This window comes from Rhinopithecus roxellana, chromosome 1, assembly GCF_007565055.1.
Source record: "Rhinopithecus roxellana isolate Shanxi Qingling chromosome 1, ASM756505v1, whole genome shotgun sequence".
NCBI lineage: Eukaryota > Metazoa > Chordata > Mammalia > Primates > Cercopithecidae > Rhinopithecus > Rhinopithecus roxellana.
In genome coordinates, this window is record NC_044549.1 from 29,139,074 (window position 1) to 29,161,586 (window position 22,513).

A 22,513-nucleotide genomic window follows, 5' to 3' on the forward strand; every position below is an offset into this window, starting at 1 on the left:
TGGCCCATACCTTCGTTTCCCATAAAGGATACTTTTAGATAATCTAATATCTACAAAAACAATGCTAATGACTGGCTTGCTGTTAACAAATATGTAGGTAAATCTCTGTTTGGGGCTCTCAGCTCTGAAGGCTGTGAGACCCCTGATTTCCCACTTCAAACCTCTTTATTTCTGTATGTGTGTCTTTAATTCCTCTAGTGCTGCTGGGTTAGGGTCTCCCTGACTAAGCTGGTCTCAGCAATCATCCATTCAACAAATATTAATTAAATATCTGCTACTTAATACCCTTACCAGTAACTGCTGGTGATTGATGCAGCTGTGAGCCACATACACAAAGTGCCTGTCCTCAGGGTGCATATGTCCTAGTGGAGTGGCAGACAATATGCAAGTAAACAAAGAAATAACTCCAAAAAACAAATGACTTAGTTTCATATAAATGCTCTGAAGAAAACATTCAAAGTAAAGAAATAGCAGGGGGTAAGGAGGTTTCAGATAGAGTCATTGGGTAAGACACTTCTCCTGGATGAAAACAACAAGCTGAGAAGATCTGTGCACAAGTATTCCAGGCAGAAAAATGAAGAATGCAAAGGCCCCAAGGCCAGAGCCCACTTGGCAAGTCTGAGGTCCTGCCAGAGGCCAGTGTGGGCAGAGAAAAGCTAGCTTGACGGAGTACATGTTAAGAGAGAATGTCAAAGAGGTAAGTAGTAGCTGGATCTCAAAGGCCTTATAGGCTGTAGTAAGACATGTGGCTTTCATTTTAAATGTAATAGGAAGCCTTTGGAGACTTTTTAAATGAAGTGCTGTGATTTGATTTATGCTTAAAGAGGATCATTGATTTAGAAAGTAGGGCTCGTGGGCTCAGTCCTGCCTGCACTCTGTACTGGAAAGCCGGTGAGCTAAGAATGGCTTTTACATTTTTAAAGTGTTTTAAAAAAAACAAACAGGTTGGGTGAGGTGGCTTGCACCTGTAATCCCAGCACTTTGGGAGGCTGAGGCAGGCAGATCACCTGAGGTCAGGAGTTCGAGACCAGCCTGGCCAATATGGTAAAATCCTGTTTCTACTAAATATACAAAAATTGGCCCAGAATGGTGGTGTGTGCCTGTAATCCCAGCTACCTGGGAGGCTGAGACAGGAAAATCACTTGAACCTGGGAGGCAGAGGTTGCAGAGCCAGATTGGGCCACTGCACTCCAGCCTGGGCAACAGAGAAAGACTCTGTCTCAAAAAACCAAACAAACAAACAAACAAAAATGTTACCGCAAATCTCATGAACTCCATTAGCACACTTTTTCTCTAAAGGACCATAAAGTCTCTCTCAGACCTTTGCTATGCACTTAGTCATTGAAGCACTGAAAGCAGCATGCAACAACATGTAAACAAAATGAGTGTGGCCAGGCTCCCATCAAACTTGATTTACCTAAACAGGCTGCAGGCTAGACTGGGTCCACAAAGTCAGTTTGCTGATCCCTGATCTAGAGTAGCGGTAGTTTTGGAGCTTATGAGAAGTCATTAAAAATAAGATATGCATTGAATTTAGAGCTGAGTGCCAACTTGCTGATGGAGAAAATGTGGTGTGTAGGAAAATTTTATTGCATCATATAGCACATAATTTTTTAAATGCATTTTTTACGTTTATTAGACTTACAAATCCTTTACTTGACTGCAAATTTCCTGAAGGCAAAAGCTATTTATAAAAAATGCTTACATTTTTCTACAGCATTTTACACAGAGTCTTCTATACAGTAGTGTGGTAAAAGGCCTAAAATTAAGGCCCAACATTATGTGTGCCTTGACATCTGGGAAAAACCAGGAGGGGCTCAAAAGTTCCCGTTCTGTTGTGCTCCCATGTGTTATGTCCCTTAGCCAAACACTCTCCTTATGGCAGGGACCATACATAGTGCCTGCTTATACCTGAGTAATGGGTTTCATTTCTCTATCAGCCCATGAAATTATTCAAACAAGCCTATCGCACCCTCCTGTAGGATTCTATTGTCACGTCACCTATAATTACTACAAAGCCTGCCTCCCACAGCCCCTGCTTTTTCACTCTTTTCTCAGCACAACCCTCCTGTGGCCCTGCATGGTTCAAGGTGTACCCCCTGCAGGCTGTGAGTATATGTGGCTACTAAAATGCTGGTCTCATCTGTCTAGTGTTGGATGTCACATGTTCAGCCTTTCCCATAAACCGAGGGCAGGATTCCCTCCTTCAGCAAAGGGGTGAAGAGGAAGCAACCAAAACAAATAGTTGCAAAGTAGACTTACTTGTTGGTTTTAAAAAAAAGTAAAAGCCTTTGTTTTAAGGCTTATTTCCAATAATACCAGAAGTTCCTGGAGTGCCAGGATGATGCCTTCTGGGGTTTGCACATCATAACCCTTATCATAGTAGGTTCCGAGGTAACTAAAGTGTAGGCCCTCAGCACATTTCTGCTAAGTAATTAATTGACAGGTGAACCCTGAGACATACAGGTCTGAGTTCTGGGAACTTGACTGCTTTGCTGTGATCAATTATCAAACAAAATGTAAGAGTTGCCGATCAAAAAAAGCATGGAGGTATGTGTTTAAAGAAAATACTCATATGCATACAAGAAACAACTAGATATTAATATGATTCATTTTATATTAAAAACACTAAGAATGAACACATCTGAAAAGTTTCCCTTGGGAGGTGATAACACATAATGCCAAGATGCTACCAGTATTTAAAATATTTTAGAACTTTCTTTGGGATACCTGATACTATTAACTACTGACATCAAAAATTCCTGTTGTCTGGTGGTATATCATTATATATTATTCAGGTCAAGTCAGGCCAATAAAGTAAATAATGTGATCAAACTAGGCAGTGTAGTTTGGACTCAAAAACCAGTGAACGAGAAGTATTGAAGTATATTTTCTCTTGAGGCTGGTAAAATTCTAAAATCTATCTTAATCCCAATACCATGAGAAATTTTCCAAAGAGCTAAATTATTGGAAGAAGTATGTTACCTTCTAAGGTGTTTACACCAAACAAATAGTAAGTTTTTAAATGTATAATTTGGAGAGTATTTATTAAGAAATAATAGGGAAAATCTCTTTACCAATGCCTTATGTATAACCATAAATATGTCATCATATATTAATACTTTAGTATGTAAATTATTGATGCACAAGTTCTAAACAAACTAGAATATTTCAAGTAATAAAATATGAGCAAATCCTATAATAGATTTGTTCACAGCATAAATGTGAAAGAAGGTCACTATAAACTTGAAGACCAAATTAACAATTAAAGTTTGTGTTAAAATACATTTTTTATTTTAGTTTGATATGAACTTTTTTTTTTTTTTGAAACAGAATTTCACTCTGTTGTCCAGTCTGGAGTGCAGTGGTGTGATCTCGGTTCACTACAACCTCCATCTCCCAGGTTCTAGCTATTCTCCTGCCTTAGCCTCCCTAGTAGCTGGGACTACAGGCACTTTTTTGTAAACTTACAAATATGAAACTTTCATGTAATGAAAATCCTTTTTTCTTATACGTATACAGAGATGCATGCTATACGACATTTTATATACATTGATGTGTTTTAGTTCTTTCGAATTTTAAAAACATCCCATAATGCATTTTATTTCAAGGACTGAGTTTGATCATTAATATCTGCTACAAATCTTCTTCAGATAGCCCCAACCAACATAATGGGTCTTTTCAAAATTTAGAATCTTTTCAAGGAAGTCTTTGGTATTTTCATTTGCCTGACCTGGATCCTGTTAAAATTGTTTGTAGAAAACCAAAGACTTATCTTTTCCTTTTATCATCTGGTCAGTAATTTTTTCTCATTTTATTGTATCAGTAGAAAATACAACAGGAAATTACATCCGTGATGCTAGTGTATTATTTGGAATAACCAAGACTGGCACAAATGAGGCAACAGACTTCAGATCAACTAAAAATCAGTAACATTCACAGAACTTGTCAGGATCTGAACGTCTATGTCCACGTTCCTGCCTGAAAACAGTATCTTGTGATAATCAAAGTGAGTATATATTATAGGTGACAATTGCCAGGAGCTAAATCTGTCCCTCTGAGGACCTCCAGTTCTTTTGTTTCATTTCTAACCAGACAACTACAGCTTTTATAAGGCCAGAATACATTTACCAGATCATAGTTGGTTCATCCTTATTACTATTTTTAATCAGCTCATGGTTGATTCATTATTACTATTTTTTAATCAGCTTGTCTTTCCCCCAGGAAGTTAACTTGTTATAAAATAAATAAAATCAATAGGATATCTACTCCTGTTGGAAATAATAGTTATTTTCGAAAAGATCTAAACCGTAACAAATGAAATTGATAGGACACAGATTGATAAAACCTGAGGCTTGCAAAGGACAGGGAAAGGTCAGTTGCCCTAGCTCCTTCCTAGAAGGATTGTTGAGAATCAACTGTGACAGCATAGCTAGAGTTTTCAGGAAATTAAAGGCTTCAGACTGCCCAGATCCATCTTCAAGATTCACCGCAATCCACGATTATGGCGAAGCCCAAGAGGCATATAACTGCTAACATGCCGCCATGCTTGCTCCCTTGGAGAAAGCCACAGAAAGGACATACATAATTCCCCAGCAAACCCCGCTCATCTTTCCCAGAACATGCAGAAAGATTTCAGAGTATTGGGACATCACCAAATTCAGAAACCGTACACTGCAGCTAATTTACTAATAAACCATGACGTACTGTCATAAATTACTTTAACTGGTACTTGTCCAATTAAATGAACAAACTACGTCCTGCAAGGTAGTGGCCTTGAGGATTGATGGCAGTTGTTTGTTTGCATGCTAATTTGCCAAATTTCGTTAAGTTGCTCTGGGTCTACTCATTCACCTTATGTTAATCAGGCAGGCCCTACAGTGCTCATATTTTCAGCTCTGTGTTTTTCCAGTCAAGAGCACGACAATTTTTAATCTCGACAAGTTTCCTCTCACATTAACAGTGGAGGCCATGCATTAGCAGCAAATGTGCAGTGAAAGCCTGTGTTAGAGATGATGGAGGGGGCAACTGACAAGAGAGTTTCGTTCGGATGCCACGGGTGATGCACACAAACACCATTAAGACAAAATGTGCAGGACTTTCTGCCCCCATTTCCCATCCTCTGATAGAGCCTAAGTCCTGACATGGATCAACGTAGCAGGCAGGGACAATTCTCTCGAAATGAAAATGGACAAGGAGAAAAACATATATTACCTTCTCAATGAGATCTATGCAAGCTTGCAAATCCAGACCAAAGCCAATAGACACCCATTCAATGCTTTCTTTCTTATATTCCTCTTGCTCCAGAACAAACATGTGCCGATTGAAGAACTGTTGTAATTTTTCATTGGTAAAATTAATACAAAGTTGCTCAAGGCTATTATACTTCAAGGATATGAATAGGTAAGAAGAAGAGATAAAAACAAAATTGAGGTCCACTTTCAAGAATGTCCGGTAAAGAAAAAACCATAACCATTATTATATGATCGGAAATAGACCCAACAAGACACCAATGCTCAATTAACTCAATTAATTGTAATTTTGAATTGTAATATCATTAAGTGCAATAACATAGCACTTAATGGTATTAAAATTTAAAATCATAATTAATTCCCTTACCTCTATTTACCTTTATGTAAGACAGAATTAAGAAATCAACAAATACTTAATACCATTAAGTACAACAATAATTACTATTAATTATAGCTCTTCTCCAATCAAGGTAGCCCTTAAGGTTTGCACAGAATGATCCTCATGCTTTGACCTTATTTTCCCACCTTCAAGTAACATTTTCTAATCTTCTTATAAATATGCATTGACTTCCTTCTTACCAGATACACTTACCTCAAGGATTTCAAAACCAGTGATGTCAAGAATGCCAGTGAAGAACTGCCTTGACAGCTTGGCATCCAGGGCCCTGTTGATCCGTGCCACCAGCCACTTAAACATCCTTTCATACATTGACTTGGACAGGGCACCAACAGCACAGGTTACCTAGAGATCACATTGAAAACACTCCTTCATCTGACTGAAGTGCTCGTTTTAATCCTGGGCATTCTCTATCAGCAACCACTTTCTAGTCAAATCAGGATGTGTTTATTGACCTTCTGTGGTTCCAACATTCTGATGAATACAATGAGAAGAGAGAGAGAGAGAGAGAAAGGAAGGAAGGAAGGAGGAAGGAAGGAAGGAAGGGAGGGAGAGAGAGAGAGAGAGAGATATAGAGAGAGAGAGAGAGAGAGAGAGAGAAGAAAGAAAAAAGAAAGAAGAAGAAGAAAGAACTAAAGAAAGAGAAAGAAAGAAAGAAAGAAAGAAGAAAGAAAAGAAATAAAGAAAGAAAGAATGGAGGAGAGAGGGAGGGAGGAGGAGGAGGAAGGAAGGAAGGACGGAAGAAGTAAAAAGAAGGAAGCAGGAAAGAGGAAAGAACTAAGACCTCCTTTCTCCCCTCTCGTCCTCAGTTCTTTTCTTCCGGAGTTCCGTAGGAAGAATCCTTTCTTCCTCCCCCCTTCTTTCTCCTTGAGAGAGGAAGGGAGGAAAAAGGAGGAAAGGAGATGGGTAGGAGAAAGGAGTAAGCTAGCCTGGTGCCTCCTTGTGGAAACACAGATGAGAGGAATCACGTTCCTATTATTAAAGGATTAACTATCCCGGGGTATGGTGTGGTGTTGTGTCCCAAAGCCTTGCTATTCAAAGTGTGACCCTAAGACAAGCAGCAGCAGCACCACCTAAGAGTATGCTAAAAATGCAAAGTCTCAGGCCCAGTCCCAGACCTACTGAATCAGAACCTGTAAGCTAACACAATCTCCAGCTGATTACTATTGACAAAGACTCTCTCCTTGACCAAACTTTAATGAGGATCCTCTGACCCCTCACCTCCACCTTGCCTGTCCTGTCTTCAGCCTGTCTAGCCCAGCTGCAGGAAGAAGTCTGCTAAGTCACTCACCCTTGATCTCTGATTAAGTTCCCTTATCCGCTACCTTTGATGTACATGTTATTGGCCTGCCTTTAGCAAGAATCCTGTTAGGTCAGTTTAAAAAAATCCTCCTACCCACTGTTAGTAATTTTCCACCCACTGATCCCCTCTCTCTGGTCTTGGGCTATAAATCCCCACTTAACCTTGTTGTACTTGCAGTTGAGCCCAGTATCTCTCCCCTGTTGCAATATATCTATTGCAGCAGTCCTGAATGAAGTCTTCCTTACCATTTTAATAAGATTCAGAATATCTGTAATACCATGCATAATAGTTTGAACATAGTGATAGAGTACATTAGAAATTTATAATCCCTAATCTTTGTTCTGCCACTGCTGTAGATGCCAATGAATTGTGTAACCTTTGGCAAGTGATCTAACCTTTCTGGAAAGCAGCATCTTCATCTGAAAAACACTCTTAAAGGATCTTCCTAAGCTTAGCTTCCAACTCTTTATTTTATTAGTTCCCAGTGTTGCTCTCAACAACCTGGACAGAGAATAGCCATTTGGTGCATCATTCTGACTCAGATTCTCCTGCTGTAAAACTGAGGCTGCCTTTTCCTTCCCTGGAGGGGTGTGGCAAAGGTTCTAAAGTAACCCACTGGGGACAGCGCCAACCTTTGTGCCTGGATGATGCTCTACACATGCAGATCCTGCTTCCATAACTCAATAGCGCTGCTGTAGTAGCAGGTTTCTGACATACTCCAAGGAGGAGAGAATTTTAGTTGACCATTCTCCAAGCCTGGCAACAGAACGTGCTCCAACCACTTAACATTTAAAATAGGCCTATCACATCCATCCTTCTGCCCAGGAGACAGCACGCAGCAGGAGCCAGTTGGTTTCTGGTGGTGATTTAGTTATGAGTCACCCACTCCCTGATCAGTTATCTTGAGTCATTTCCACAGTAATCCATCAGCTGGATGGCATCACAGTTTTTTATTATCAGCATCAAGAGCACACACGTACAAATAAAGCATCAAGAATGATTTTCATCCTCTGTAACACAGAAGAAATCACTCTGTCTACAGCAGTCACTTTGAAACTTTAAAAAGAACATGACTAACTTGCTTACCCTCTTTTAATTCCCTAAATACTTGAGAAGTGGGAGTGGGAGAGACACTGTTAGGTCAGGTGGGGCAAGTGGTAGAGAAACATAGGAAGAAAGCCTGGAGATGTAGGCAGTAGGAGAAATGGATGGTAAAAGTCTGCTGATGAATTCATGAAACAGATCAATATGTTGCTCACTAATTAATCATTTTCATCATTTTCTGTCCAATGAAGAGGAAATGAGGTGGCTAAATCTATACTTCCACTTTTCAAGGGTTAAGTGTACCCATTTCTTGGCTCTTTTTAAAACAACCTCACAGAAGACTTTGGTTACTGGGGGCAATAGTGCATGATAGAAAATAATAGAAAAAAAAATGAAGTCAAGTAGTTAATTTTTTTTTTTTTTTTTTTTTTTTTTTTTTTTTTTTTTTTTTTTGAGATACAGTGTTGCTCTGTTGCCTAGGCTGGAGTGTAATGGCATGATCTTGGCTCACTGCAACCTCCACCTCCAAGGTTCAAATGATCCTCTTGCCTCAGCCTCCCAAGTGGCTGGGATTACAGGCACACACCACCACACCTGGCTAATTTTTTTGTATTTTTAGTGGAGACGAGGTTTCACCATGTTGACCAGGCTGATATCGAACTCCTGACCTCAGGTGATCCTCCCCTCTCAGCCTCCCAAAGTGCTGGGATTACAGGAGTGAGCCACCGTGCCCAGCCAAAATTTTTAACTATGTTGATCCCTGCCTTTCTCATTTGTAAAATAATAATAATGAAATATGTGTAGCTCAGGGTTGTTGTGAGATATCCAATGAGACAGGGGATGCAAACTGACAGCATATTTGACACTTAGTATCCAATAAATGTTAATCCTCCCTTTTCCACCCCTTTTCTGCTTTTATCACTTCCTCATCCTCATCCCAGTATTTACTTTCTAGTTGTGTCGCCTTGAGTGGTTAATCTTTCTAAGGGTCACTGTCTGTAGCTGTAAAATGGCAATAATAAGATCTACTTTGTAGGCTTTTTATTAGATTAAATGAGATAATCCATGCAAAGCACTTAGCACATCACCTATAGTTAGTACTCGGTGGACATTATTATTATTTTATTATTAATTATAAAGGAACTTATTTCTAGGTGACATAGTTAGATATATCATGGAATCATGAAATACTAGACCTGAAGATGCTTAGTTCTCGATAGGCATATATAGTGGTTTTCACCCTGGGATGGTATCTCCTCAAAGGAGGAATGCATTTGGAAATGCAAGTGGCATTTTCTGGTTGTCACAGTGACTAAGAATGCTACTGGCATTTAGTTACCTGGGGGCCAGGAATCCCAAACATCTACAATGTGCAGGACACTCTCATCCATAAAGAACTGTCCCATCTTAAATGCCAATTACATTGAGAAATACAAAGTTGTTCAGCCACTTCACTGCGGTGCTCAGAGAGATGAAGACAATTAACCAAGGTATCAGAGTTAGTTAGCATTATAGCTAGAACTAAATTTTGTATAGAATGTTAACGCTGCAAAATTTTTTCCCATCTTTTGCAATTGTCATCAACAGAGCATACATGTCTCTATTTTTAGCAGTGACAATTGTCTCTATAAAATCAGTAAAGTTCCTAAGGAAAAAAAAAAGCCTTAGAGTGTGCTTTTTTACTATGTCTCCAGGAGAGAGAGAGTGAGAGACAGAGAAAGGAGGAGGTTTTTTTATTTTAATGTTCAATAATAATATATTAGCTTGTTTCACTGGTCCTGTTACAGTAAAGGCTGGAGTCCTTACTATAATATTGTGTTTTTAGTTCCTCAGAACACAATATGAGAGAACTGAAGGCTTGATCTCAGCACTCCTATGGGATCATTAGTTTTATTTTTATTTTTTGCTTTTATTATTATTTTAATTGACAAATAATTGTATATATTTATGAGGTATACTGTGATATTTTCATACATTTATACAATGTGGTAATGATCAAATCAGGGTTATCAGCACATCTATACCTCAAACATCGATCATTTCTTTATATTAGAAACATTCAAAATCTGCTCTTCCTGCTATTTGGGCTCATTAGTTTTATACAGAGAAAACCCCTGTTCTATAATCATAGCATGTCATGCATGTTGTGGTGAATGTCTAAGAAGGCACGCAACTGCTGAACAACTCTAACCCCACTGCCAAGAAATAGCTCAATTATGTGTCCTGCTGATCGTGATTCAAGTTTAGCTCAATGTAGTCTCTTTTAACATGTGTGGAGCACTTATGGCTTACAGGGAATTGTTTTAGATGCTTGGGGCACTAAGATGAATTAGACATAGCCCATGCCTCAAAGAGGTTAGAAGACAAAAATGTAAGCAGATTATTTCAATATAGTAAAGTTAGTATTATATAGAGGTAGAATTATCCATTTATAGAGTAAGCTAAATTAATAAATTGATTTTGATTAGTCATTTAAATGTTTTAAATAACACAGACACATCAGTTACCTTAATACACCAAGGGAAACACATCTATTCTAGTCATCATATATAAGATGACTGTCTTATATTACAAATTTGTACATTTGTCTATCTCTCTTTCAGAGTTAGGGTGTATACTGAGTAAGACTGGGTAAGAATGTTACTTAACGTTCCCTTTGACTCAGTTTGCTCAACTAGAAAAATCATAAATGATGCATTTCTGCCCTACTTAGCTCTGAGTCTTATTGTAATAGAAGGCAATAATACCTGTGAATGCTTTATCCATACTATGTGTGACACCACTTCCTCTTTCCAGAAAGGCTACATTTCTCAGCCCCTTTCTGTAGCTAAAGGTATTATTTTACTAATTCTTATCAATGAACTATTAGTGAAAGTGATATTACTTCTAGCCCAAGCAGTTAAAGGTGGTTGTACTTTCTCTACAAATGATCTTTTCTCCTTGTGCAGTCACTTTGGAGGCCATGTGTCCCAGATGACATAGAACTACAAAGAACAACATAGAACTACAAAACAGAGAAGGCTATATACTCTGTATTGGACTTGATGTAAGAAATATTTTGTTGTCACTGAGATTTTAGTGTGTATGCATTACTGCAGCCCAGCTTATCTCATATTTTCCCTTACACATTACAGCTATAAATTATTATTTTTGAAACTTACTAGCATGCTTAGATGGTCTCATTACCCAGTGGCCCTGGGAATATTTACTGCATTAAGGCAAAACCTCAGAGAATTTGTTATTCTCCAATACAACATTCTTCTGGATGCTAAACAAAGTCTACATGACGTTCCATCTCTCATTTCTGTTTTCAATACCCACCTCCTTTCAAATATTGGTTTTTAGCATATGTCCTAAAACTGTTTCTCAACTAACATGTCACCATGTGTCTTTTATGTCAAAGCAGCCAAATATGTGAGGCATGCCAATTTGCCAATTTTATCCATGTTAGGAACAAACAGCTTTGAAAGCTTCCTCACTGGATGACAAAGATGTTGATCACAACAAGTGGAGGGTTTGTCTGCATCTGCAAAGATACTTGCTACTTAAGGGAAAACTTTCAAAATGTATGTTTCAGACAAGAGCATTTACTGTGGTGTGCATCACAAGTAAAAACATTTGGAATGGTCATCCCAAGAGCTCTTTTTTGCTCTTTTATAGAAGCTTTTATTATTGCAAACATCCTTAGTAGTTGAAAAATACACAAGTACAATATATATACAATTATTGGAAGATCATAGAATAATAATGCTCTTGAAATATCAAGTTCTCACCTGTTCTATAGTTTGACCTCTGGTAACATACTCATTACCAACTTTGATTCTAGGATGGATCAAGCCCTTTACCAACTCAGAGGAGTTAATGCCCATGAGGAAAGCAGCTTTGTCAGCATCTGGTCATCAGAAATAGAAGAGAAGGAAGGAGAGAGGAAAACACTATTAAAATTCATTCCATTATAGTCAAACTAACTACCCAAAGGACAGAAAGATAGTGTGTTTAGATCAATGTAGCAAGGTGGATTGTAGTTTTCAAATAAATGCCTGAATCCTAAAAGTTTAAAGGAACCTATTTCTGGGAAATGCAAGTCAAAGGCACATTGAAATCTCACTTCATCAGTTTGCTGGCATTAATGAAAAAGAAAATATAATGCCACTCACACCCACTAGAATGACTGTAATCAAAAAGGCAGACAATAACAAGTGTTGGCAAGGATTTGGCAAAAATGGAACCCTCATACATTGTGGGTGGGAATGCAAAATGATGTGCATTTTCTGTAAGAAACAGTTTGACAGTTACTCTGAAGTTAAGCATAGAGTTACTATAGAACCCAGCAATTTCACTTTTAGGTACACACCCAAGAGAAATGAAAACATACGTTCACACAAAAAATTGTACACAAATGTTTCTAGCAGCATTATTCACAATAGTCAAAAGGTAGGGAAAAGTGAAATATCCATCACTGATGAATGGATAAAAATATGTGGTATATAATAGGATATTGCTAGTCATTTTACAAAAATGAAGCATTGATGTGTGCTACAACATGGCTGAAACTTGAAAACATTATGCCAAGTGAAAGGAAGTCAGACACAAAAGGCCACATATTGCAGGATTTCATTTCTATGAACTGTTCAGAACAGGCAAATCCATGAGGACAGAAAGTCGATTTTGGTTGCCACAGGCTGAAGAGAAGCAAAAATCAAAGTAACTACTAATAGTGGCTACTAAGAGTTTATTTTTGTGATAATAAAATATTCTGGAATTAGATAGTTGTGGTTGCACAGCCTTGAGAATATACTAAAACCCAATAACCATACAGTTTAAAAGGGTGAATATTATGGCATATGAATCTTCTTTTTTTTTTGAGGCGGAGTCTCGCTCTGTCGCCGGACTGGAGGGCAGTGGCCAGATCTCAGCTCACTGCAAGCTCCGCCTCCCGGGTTCACGCCATTCTCCCGCCTCAGCCTCCCGAGTAGCTGGGACTACAGGCGCCCGCCACCTCGCCCAGCTAGTTTTTCTATTTTTTTAGTAGAGACGGGGTTTCACCGTGTTCGCCAGGATGGTCTCGATCTCCTGACCTCGTGATCCGCCCGTCTCGGCCTCCCAATGTGCTGGGATTACAGGCTTGAGCCACCGCGCCCGGCCTGGCATATGAATCTTCTAAAAGAGGACTAGTATCAAGAAATAGACTCTTTTAAAAATTGAGATATAATTTGTCTGAAGGATATGGAAAATGCCATCTTTATTATTTGTTTTCTCTTTCTATGCATGTACTTGTGGACTCTTTCAACAAAACACGGACTTGGGCCATGTAATCTGATAATTATAGACAAGCACCAATCAACAGAAGCCAGGACACTTGCCAGTTATCTGTAAAACGCCCATCCTTTCCCTGCAAAGTCTCTGTTTACTCCGTAGTGCCCTCTGCTGTCCAACAATAATACTTACACCCCACAAAATTGTTTTATGAAAGAAAACTTCCATTTCCTAAAGTAGTGGAGAATAAGTATTATCAGAAGGAAAAGTAAATAGGCATGCATCACGTTAGGTATGAAAAAATGACATAAAATAATGACACAGGCAAAAAGTTATAAGCATATTTCAAATTGTAGATTATTTCAGTTACCAAACAAAATAAATATTCTGCTCATCCAAAACCTCTCTCTGCTTTCTATTTTAAATGAATTTGGAGATATGCTAGTATGTCTGGCCTAGTCATTCTGTTGAATAATGTCTTATAATAGAAGGTAATGCAGCCTTTCTTTAATTCACTAAAGAAAAAAAAAACTGCGCCGGGCGCGGTGGCTCAAGCCTGTAATCCCAGCACTTTGGGAGGCCGAGACGGGCGGATCACGAGGTCAGGAGTTCGAGACCATCCTGGCTAACACGGTGAAACCCCGTCTCTACTAAAAAACACAAAAAGCTAGCCGGGCGAGGTGGCTGGCGCCTGTAGTCCCAGCTACTCGGGAGGCTGAGGCAGGAGAATGGCGTGAACCCGGGAGGCGGAGCTTGCAGTGAGCTGAGATCCAGCCACTGCACTCCAGTCCCGGTGACAGAGCGAGACTCCGTCTCAAAAAAAAAAAAAAAAAAAAAAAAAAGGAAAAAAAAAACTGCAAATTTTCCTGAGCAATAATCACAAACAGAAAATAAAGTAAAAACAAAACAATTAGTGAGCTCTGTCTCATCTGTATTAGCAATATCAATTTCCTTTTCACAGCCTTTTAAGTGTTTACAAGGCTTAAAATGTTTGAAATGTTTGATTTGCTTATAAACTAAAATCAATATATATTATACATACATTGCTACAAGCTACATACCTACTTTATGTTAGTTTATTTGCAGTGATAATAGCCTGGGTACTTGGTTGCTATGAAACCTTTCAAAACACAAAGCTTATCTGGAAAAATAAATGAAAATCAAAAGTAGAGCAGACATGCTCATCCTGTGCTGAGATGAGTCTGCTAACAGTGCCAGGTTTGGAAGCAAAAGCTTGACAATTTCAAGTTGAGAATCCGGTATGTCAGATCATAGACTTCTTGAACTGGGAGAGACTTTATAGAGTATCTAATCCAATGTGAAAATATGTAAAAGATGGGAAGAAATAAAATGTGTCTGGTCAATCTGAGTGGAGATGAACAGTAACCAACAATGTGAAAAACAATTTTCTGGTATCTGTCCAGGTTTAAAAAAAAGAGGAAACACTTGTTTTTTCTAAGCTTTGGAAGCATGCAGAGGCATAATAGTATGCAGGTAATAATAGGCATGCAGGTAATAATAGTCTCAAGGAATAGTTTCCCACGCCGAGAGTCTTCATATATCCTTTTTCCAGTGTTAAGCACAGTCCTTTGAGTCTATTTTTATCCATGAACAAAAGAAACTCAAATTCTCTCAGGAGTACCCCACCTTAAGCTTAACAGAAATAGCATGTAACATTACAGGATTATTTCTCACTTACTCCAGAGACAGTTGAGTATCTACAGACAGGACTAGTGTGCCCTGGATTTACTCCAGAGATTTACATTATGCATTACATATGTTCTCTGTTTTGGGGGGCAGAAGAAGCAATAGAAGTCATCATCTTCCAAAAAGTAAATTACTTCATTTGCACTAAACGTTTACAGTTTACAACCAAGATGAAAATAGCGTAAATCTATGAATAAATGCCCATCTGACATTCAGGAACTACTATTGTAAAGATAGCAATGTGTGTAAACATATTTTAATCGTATTCCCAAATAGGCTTTATGAAATTCCCACCCATAAGCATCAGTTCCTTCAGGACCTTGTGAATGAACCCATGGACTTTAATTAGGCTGCATGATCTTACCTGGGGGAGGTCACATTTAGCTACAGTGGTGGTTCTCAAGCATCAGTGTGCATTGGCATAGCTGGAGAGCTAATCAAATATTAAACAACAGGCTCCCTGAAGCAGGTTAGGGGCTGGGCTGCTCTAGTTTTATCATGTTACCCAGGTGATTCTGATACACATACAAATTTAAGAACAAAGTTGTTATTCCGGTAGTCCTCAACTTTGACGGCACATTGGGGTCCCTGGCAAGTTGTAAAAACAAATACTGATGCCTGAAATTCACCCACAGAAATCTGGTTTGTCTGGCTTGGGTAATGCCTGAGCTTCAGGATTTTGAAAGTTCCCCACTGATTCTGGTGAGCAGCCAAGTTTGCAAACTACTGTCTAGAGAAGAGTAACCAGGTTTGGTAAGTTCATTTTGAAATCAGGAAGATGGAAAGAACAAAGTATGACTTCACCGAAAACAGGTAAAAAGATAGAAAAATTCAAAAAGCAATCTTTTCCAAATTTACAATTCTATCCCAGTTCAGTCCCATCTGCAAATAACCAGATATGAAAGAATGAAACAAAATCCAGTTTTGTCAGTCTACAGGGGTTATGATAATGATATTAATCTCTTTTGTGGAAGGTTATAATACAATTTTTGAGTTGTTCATATTTCATTAATTTATTAAACAAAGTTTACTGAGCATTTGCTATATGTAAGCCCTGATGCTAGATAACGTAATAAGAAAATAAATAAAAAAGGCAAAAATCCCTGGCATCAAGAAATTATAATCTATGAGAGTAAGTAAAACATGGGGAAAAAATAATATGTCAGTAAAACAACTGCATAAGAGACACAGATATCAAGTATCATGAAAGTGTGAAGCAGGGCAAGAGCCCTTCTGGGCTGCATGACTGGGGAAGGATTAAAAAAGAAATAACATTCAATCTGAGCCTTGAAGGATGACAAGAGTTTTTGGAGGTAAATATGGGAGAACAAGAGTTTCTGTAAAAATGAACAGCACAACTTGAAGCCACAGGCATTGAAGAGTATAAGGTATGGTCAAAGAAGAGGTTATAACCCAGATGGATTGGACTACAGTGCCAGGGAGTGAGTGAGAAACTGAGAAAAGTGGGTGATTTCTGGTTGCAGAAGACATCTAATGCTGCTATAATGTATTAATTAAAGAATGGGGAAATGTTAAAGGAGCTGTAAGCAGAGAAATGACATAATTAGAATCAGGCTTTAGAATGCTTAATCTTGGAAATGTGCAAGACAGACCAGAGTAGGAAGAGTTTTAAAGTACAGAGTGAACCCATTGCAGAATGCCCAAGTGTCAGATGCTGAAGCTCCAAATTAGTAATGAGAAAGGGAGAAAAAGAGACTGAGAAATATGACTAGGAGGTTTCCAGTCTGAGAAGTAGAGAGAAGAACAGTACTGTAAATATGAATAGAAATGCCAATAGGAAGACATCACTTAGGGGAGAAGATGATGGACTTTTAGCCATACAGAGTTTAGGATACTAGAAAATATGCAGCTGAGAGTTGGAAATATGGAGTTGGAACTCAAGAAAGAGGCAAAGGCTAGGATGCCCCTTGGGATTTGGGTGCTCTTCCCCCTTCCCTCTTCTCCATCTATCAAGATCCTTCAATTCCTTCCCAAATAATTAACTGGGAAAAATTTACCAAAGCTTAATACATTAAGAACCCTTAGAATTAAAGAAAAATTCAACACCTCTGTTTTTAAAATGAGCTAAAGGTAGAAGCATACTGAAAAAAACTCAGTATCCAGTTAAGATGTTTAAGTTAATTATGGCACATTCACACAATGGAATATTTTGTAGCCATCTAAAAAGATATTGCAGAAAAGACAAAAGATATTCAAATATAATTTAGTAAAAAAAAATACTAGCATGCATATGATCACAAATTTTTATTTTAAAAAGTTATATGTGCATATTCAACTAGAAAGCTACGTTAAAAAATATGTCCTTTGGCATTCACAGTGATTGTCCCTGAGTAGGTAGGATTCACGTAACAAATAATTATCCATTACTATGTGCCAGGCACATTTTAAAACCTGGAAATATAGCAGTGAACACACCAAATAAGGTCCCTGCTCTTAAAAAGCTTACATCTGGTGAAGACTGAGGGGTGAAGGCTAGGACAGTCAATAAAAACTAGCTGTATGAATGACATGAAGAAAAATATTTAGATTAGGGGGATAGTGGTGGAGATAGCTAGAGAAGGCTTTTCTAATAAGGTAAGATCCAAGAAGTTACTTTAATAAGTGAGGGAGTAAGACATGAGGACAGGAGAAAAGTTCCAGGCAGAAAGAGGAGTTAGTGAAAATAGTCCTTCAATAGGAGTGCTTACAGGCTCCAAAAACAACCAAGAGGCCAGGATATCTGAGTGGAGGAGAACAAGAGAAGAGAAAATGGTAGATTTTGCTACTAACGGTAGGGGTTTTAGAGAGACAGAGAAGTATTGGTTGGTGCAAACATAATTGCGGTTTTTGCTATTAAAAGTAATGACAAAAACCACAACTACATTTGCACCAACCTAATATCATAGAGGTTAAGGAAGCTGTGACAGGGATGTGGGGTTTTATTTGGAGTAAGGTGGGAGCCATTGTTGAGTTTAGAGCAGAAGCAGGACATGGTGGAACAAGGGCTGACTGACACTATGAAAGGACTGACAGTTGCTTCTGGGTGCAGAGCTGTCCACCTATCCATCATAGGCAATGGTTCAGGCAGGGAGACAAGGCAGGAGGCTGTGGCAATAATTTGGTAAGAAATGGTGGCTTGGGCTAGGTGGTGGCAGTGGACATGGCCATGGGGATAAGTTGTGAGCTTTTGGATTTCAAAGGTAGAGACAAAGAAAAAGAGAGGAGTCTGGATGATTCTGAGATTTGAGTCAGGGTGACTGGGAGAACCTAGTTGGCATTTTGGGGATTTATTTTAATGATCATTCTAGACAGATCATTCATTGTAAGGTGCCATAAATCTTTCTGGTAAGCAGAAAAGAGTATAGATTTTTTAAAATGTGAAGAAAAAACAAGGGGAAATAAAGCCTCCTGGTCTCACTCCTATGAGTTAGTTACATCCTGCTGGAATTCCAAGGGCCTTAGTTCACATCTCCATTATGTCATTTAATACATTTTATCATAATTTGCTCCTTATTATTTTTATTTTATTTATTTATTTTTTTGAGACTGAGTCTTGCTCTGTCACCCAGGCTGGAGTGCAGTGGTGCAATCTTGGCTCACTGCTACCTCTGCCTCCTGGGTTCCAGAGATTCTCATGCCTCAGTCTCCCAAGTAGCTGGGATTATAGGTGTACGCCACCACTCTCAGCCAATCTTTTGTATTTTCAGTAGAGACATGGTTTTGCTGTATTGGCCAGGCTGGTCTTGAACTCCTGGCCTCAAGTGATCCACCCGCCTCGGCCTCCCAAAGTGTTGGGATCACAAGTGTGAGCCACTGTGTCAGGCCATGATTCGTTCCTTTCTCTCATTGTTCTCAATAATCTATGTGCTAAAGGCATTCTCTTTCACCCAAGTTTAGCAAATTGACTGGATCATCAATAATTATTGAGAAGTGCTTCTTGATTCTGTGATAGGAGGATTCTACATTAGAATGGTAGTTGACAGAACCATTTTTGAAGAACAGCAACCAAGGGAGACACTATTGATTAATTTTAAGTAAGAGGTGAGGTTAACTGCAAGGAAAAGGGTGCAGGCTCGGGCCCAGAGATTTGAAGTATATACCGTATCTTCAAAGTAATTCTTACTTTCTGTGCCATCTGCTTCCAGTTGCTCTTCTCTAAGTTTCTGTTTAAATTTCATGTTTCCAAAGTGCATGATGGCTCCAGTGAGTTTATAGCATCCATACTTCTCATCAGGAAGAAAGCCCAAGATGTCCATGGCTTGCTGTAAAAACAGAAACAGATGGCCCTGTCTTCATTTGCCTAATGGCTGCAGTGAGCACCTCACCCCCGCTGTGTTACACCTCGGGCTGTGGGCTGAAGGGAATGAGATAGACAGCTCTGTTCAAAGCAATGCAAATCAGCCCTGTTGGCACTTGGTCACCCACAGTCTGCTCATCCCTTTAAAAGAGAATTAGGAAGGCACAAGACTAGGCTTGTTTAGTTCCCAGTAGTTTTAGAACTTTCCTTCAATGCCCTGCCTCTCTCTGGTTCCTTCCAGCAACATATAGATCACTAACTGGCTATATGAGGTTAATTATTTTGCCTTTCGTGGTTATGGCAGAAAGCACCATATCTGCTGAGTTGCTTGTTTCTGTGATCCCATGTGTTCTCCTGACTTTATTCTAGAGCAGACACATTTCAAAGACTGGTGAAAAGAAATGTTTAAGAAAAGCCACCTCACCATAAAATTGCATCCTAAGTATCCACTGCACAAGATGTGCATTCTCATACACCCCAAGAGGGAAAAAATTGGTACAATCTTTCTAGTGGTTAATTTAGAATATGTACCAAGAGACTATAAAAAATTCATAATCCTTAGTATTTTCACTTCTAGGAACCTAGCATACAGAAAAAGTGTTAAGCTACAGAGATATTCACCTCAGTGGGAGTGAAAAAAAATCTTGAGTCTAACACTAGGAGAATAGCTCAATAAACAACAGGACAAATGTCTGATAAAATCTTAAGTACCCACTTAAATGTTTATGAAGAGTTCCTAAAGATACTTGAAATGCTTAAACGATTAAACTGAGAAAGCAAATTCTATATGCCAAATGTATATGCAGCATAATTACAGTCTTTTGGTAAAAAACAAAAAACACTAACATGACCATACAAAAGCAGCTCCAAATAGATAAAAACAGAATAAAGACTGTAAAGATATACACCAAATAAAAGAGATGTTTGCCACTGAGTTGAAATATCTTTCTACTTTTTCATAGCTTCCAAAGTTACTATATTGACAACGTGCAGTTTTCTCATAAGTCAGTAAACTTTGGACAGAAGCAGCCCTACACCCCTATGGAAGCAAGACCACTTCTCCCCCCTATGGAAACAAGATAACTTCTCCGGGTCCCTGAAGAACAGAACTCTAAGATGCTGTCTTTCATTTCTCATTGCCATTACCAGATTTCGCTTTGACAACTAACAAGCCTTACTTCTGTGGCCAGCAATTCTTCAGCATCATCCAAGCTCTCCACAGTAACTGCTCCACAGGAGCAAAAGTGGAAGTCTGAGGGATTTGCAGACACCAGGAGCATGTCTAGAGTGGGAAAAACATTCGTTAAACAGCTTAAAGAAATCCGCAAGTGCCTTAGAAAATAATTGGTCAATATTCACAATTTACAGTTTAAATCATACTTGTAAACAAGCCAAAATAAAATCCATATTTTAGACCCAAACTTCTACAATCAATGTTTGCCCTCTATTAACTTGTCAGTAATGTGTTAATGCCTCCCAAGAGAAGACAGGCTGGCAAATTCCAAAAGCAGATTCAATTGCAGCAGTTTCAATTGGTGCAAAAAAACAAAAACAAACGAATAACAACAACAACAAAACACAGACAATGTGTGCTGGTAAAACTTTGAAAACAGGAATTTGGCCTAGATTTATGACTAAGGGCTGGAGGACAAAAGTATTTTGTAAAATTATAAGTAGAACAGATCTGAGCTTCAAAAGCTAGGAAGCAGCCAGACCGTGGGGTCAGCGCCCAGGGAACATTAGCAGGGCAACCCTGTCACATCACATCCTCCCTATTAGGGAGCTGAGTCTGTCTTTCAAAGGATCCATAAGTCAGCTGCTGTGTTCAATGCTGCACCCTGATATGTCTAAGAGTACTGACATGATTCACTTAGTCAGGAAACATAATCCAGGCCGAAGCAGAGGCAGGCTGTCAGTCACGCATCAACTGACTTGGCAGAATCACGTTAACCTCTCACTGCCCAACACTTGATCCCAATGAAGTTTTCTTGAGCTGATCTTATTTTTCTATTTATTGCTCAATGAAGTGAAAATCGGTTATCTTGAACCCCAAATCTCAGAAACAAAGAAATTGGGCTACATAAACGTTCACAGCAGCTTTGTTAGAAAACAAGTCAAATGACCATCTGCAGTTGAATGGGCTAACAAACTGTTGTACATCCATACAGTGGATTATTATTCAGCAAACAAAGGAATGAACTATAAATACGTGCTAGAACATGGAAGAATTTCAAAATAATTATGCTGGGTGAAATAAGCCTGACAAGAAGAATATACACTCTATTTTTTTGGTTTTGTCTTTAAACATTCTAGAAAATGCAAACTCATCTATGGTGACGGAAAGCATATTAGTGGTTGCTTAGGGACTGGGGCTGGGAGAGGAGGGCTCCAATGAGTGAGAAGGGACAGGAGGGAGGTCCAAGGACCTTCTGAAGATCCAAGGACACTTTTGAAAGTATACATGCATTATGTTGATTGTGGTGGTTTCATACACACGCATATATATGTTAACACTTACCTGTTATATACTTAAAACACATGCCGTGTACTTTAGTTGAAAAGTACTTCAATAAATTTGTTTTATAAAACTTTAAAAATAAAACAAAATTGGCCTAGCTTAAATCAAGCAGAAGGTTAATATATGTATTTTAATAAAAATGACCTGTAAAATTTTTTACAGTACTTGTTTTTTAAATGATTTTTATTTTTTAAATTGACAATTTAAAATTGTATATATTTATGGTGTACAACATGATGTTTTGATACATGTATACATTGCGGAATGGCTTATTCCAGTTAAGTAATGTATCATCATTTCACATACTTATTTTTTTGTGTGGTGAGAATATTTAAAATCTACTCTGTTAACCATTTCAAGCATATAATACATGGTTATTAACTATAATCACTGTGTTGTAGAATAGATCTTCTGAACTTATTCAACTTTTTAAGATTCTCCATGGGTGAGATAATGTGGTATTTGTCTTTCTGTCCCTGCCTTATTTCACTTAGCATAATGTCCTTCAGGTTCATCCACGTTACCATACTTGACAAAAATAACAAGATGTTCTTTTCTTTTCTTTTCTTTTCTTTTCTCTTCTTTTCGAGACAGGGTCTCAGTCTGTCATCCAGGCGAAGGTGCGGTGGCACGATCACAGCTCACTGAAGCCTCAATCTCCCAGGCTCAAGTGATCCTCCCACTTCAGCCTCCCTAGTAGCTGAGACCACAGGTGCATGCCACCATGATCAACTAATTT

At 38.5% G+C, this 22,513-nt stretch overlaps 1 protein-coding gene across 1 annotated transcript in view; it reads right to left on the reverse strand.

Moving 5' to 3' along the window:
* Positions 1-22,513, reverse strand: part of MYH15 (myosin heavy chain 15) — a 135,631-nt gene that overhangs the window by 84,435 nt on the left and 28,683 nt on the right. Inside the window, 5 exon segments of the mRNA XM_030935953.1 lie at positions 5,215-5,385; positions 5,845-5,994; positions 11,770-11,888; positions 19,083-19,221; positions 20,435-20,538. Coding sequence (XP_030791813.1) covers positions 5,215-5,385; positions 5,845-5,994; positions 11,770-11,888; positions 19,083-19,221; positions 20,435-20,538 — 683 coding nt within the window.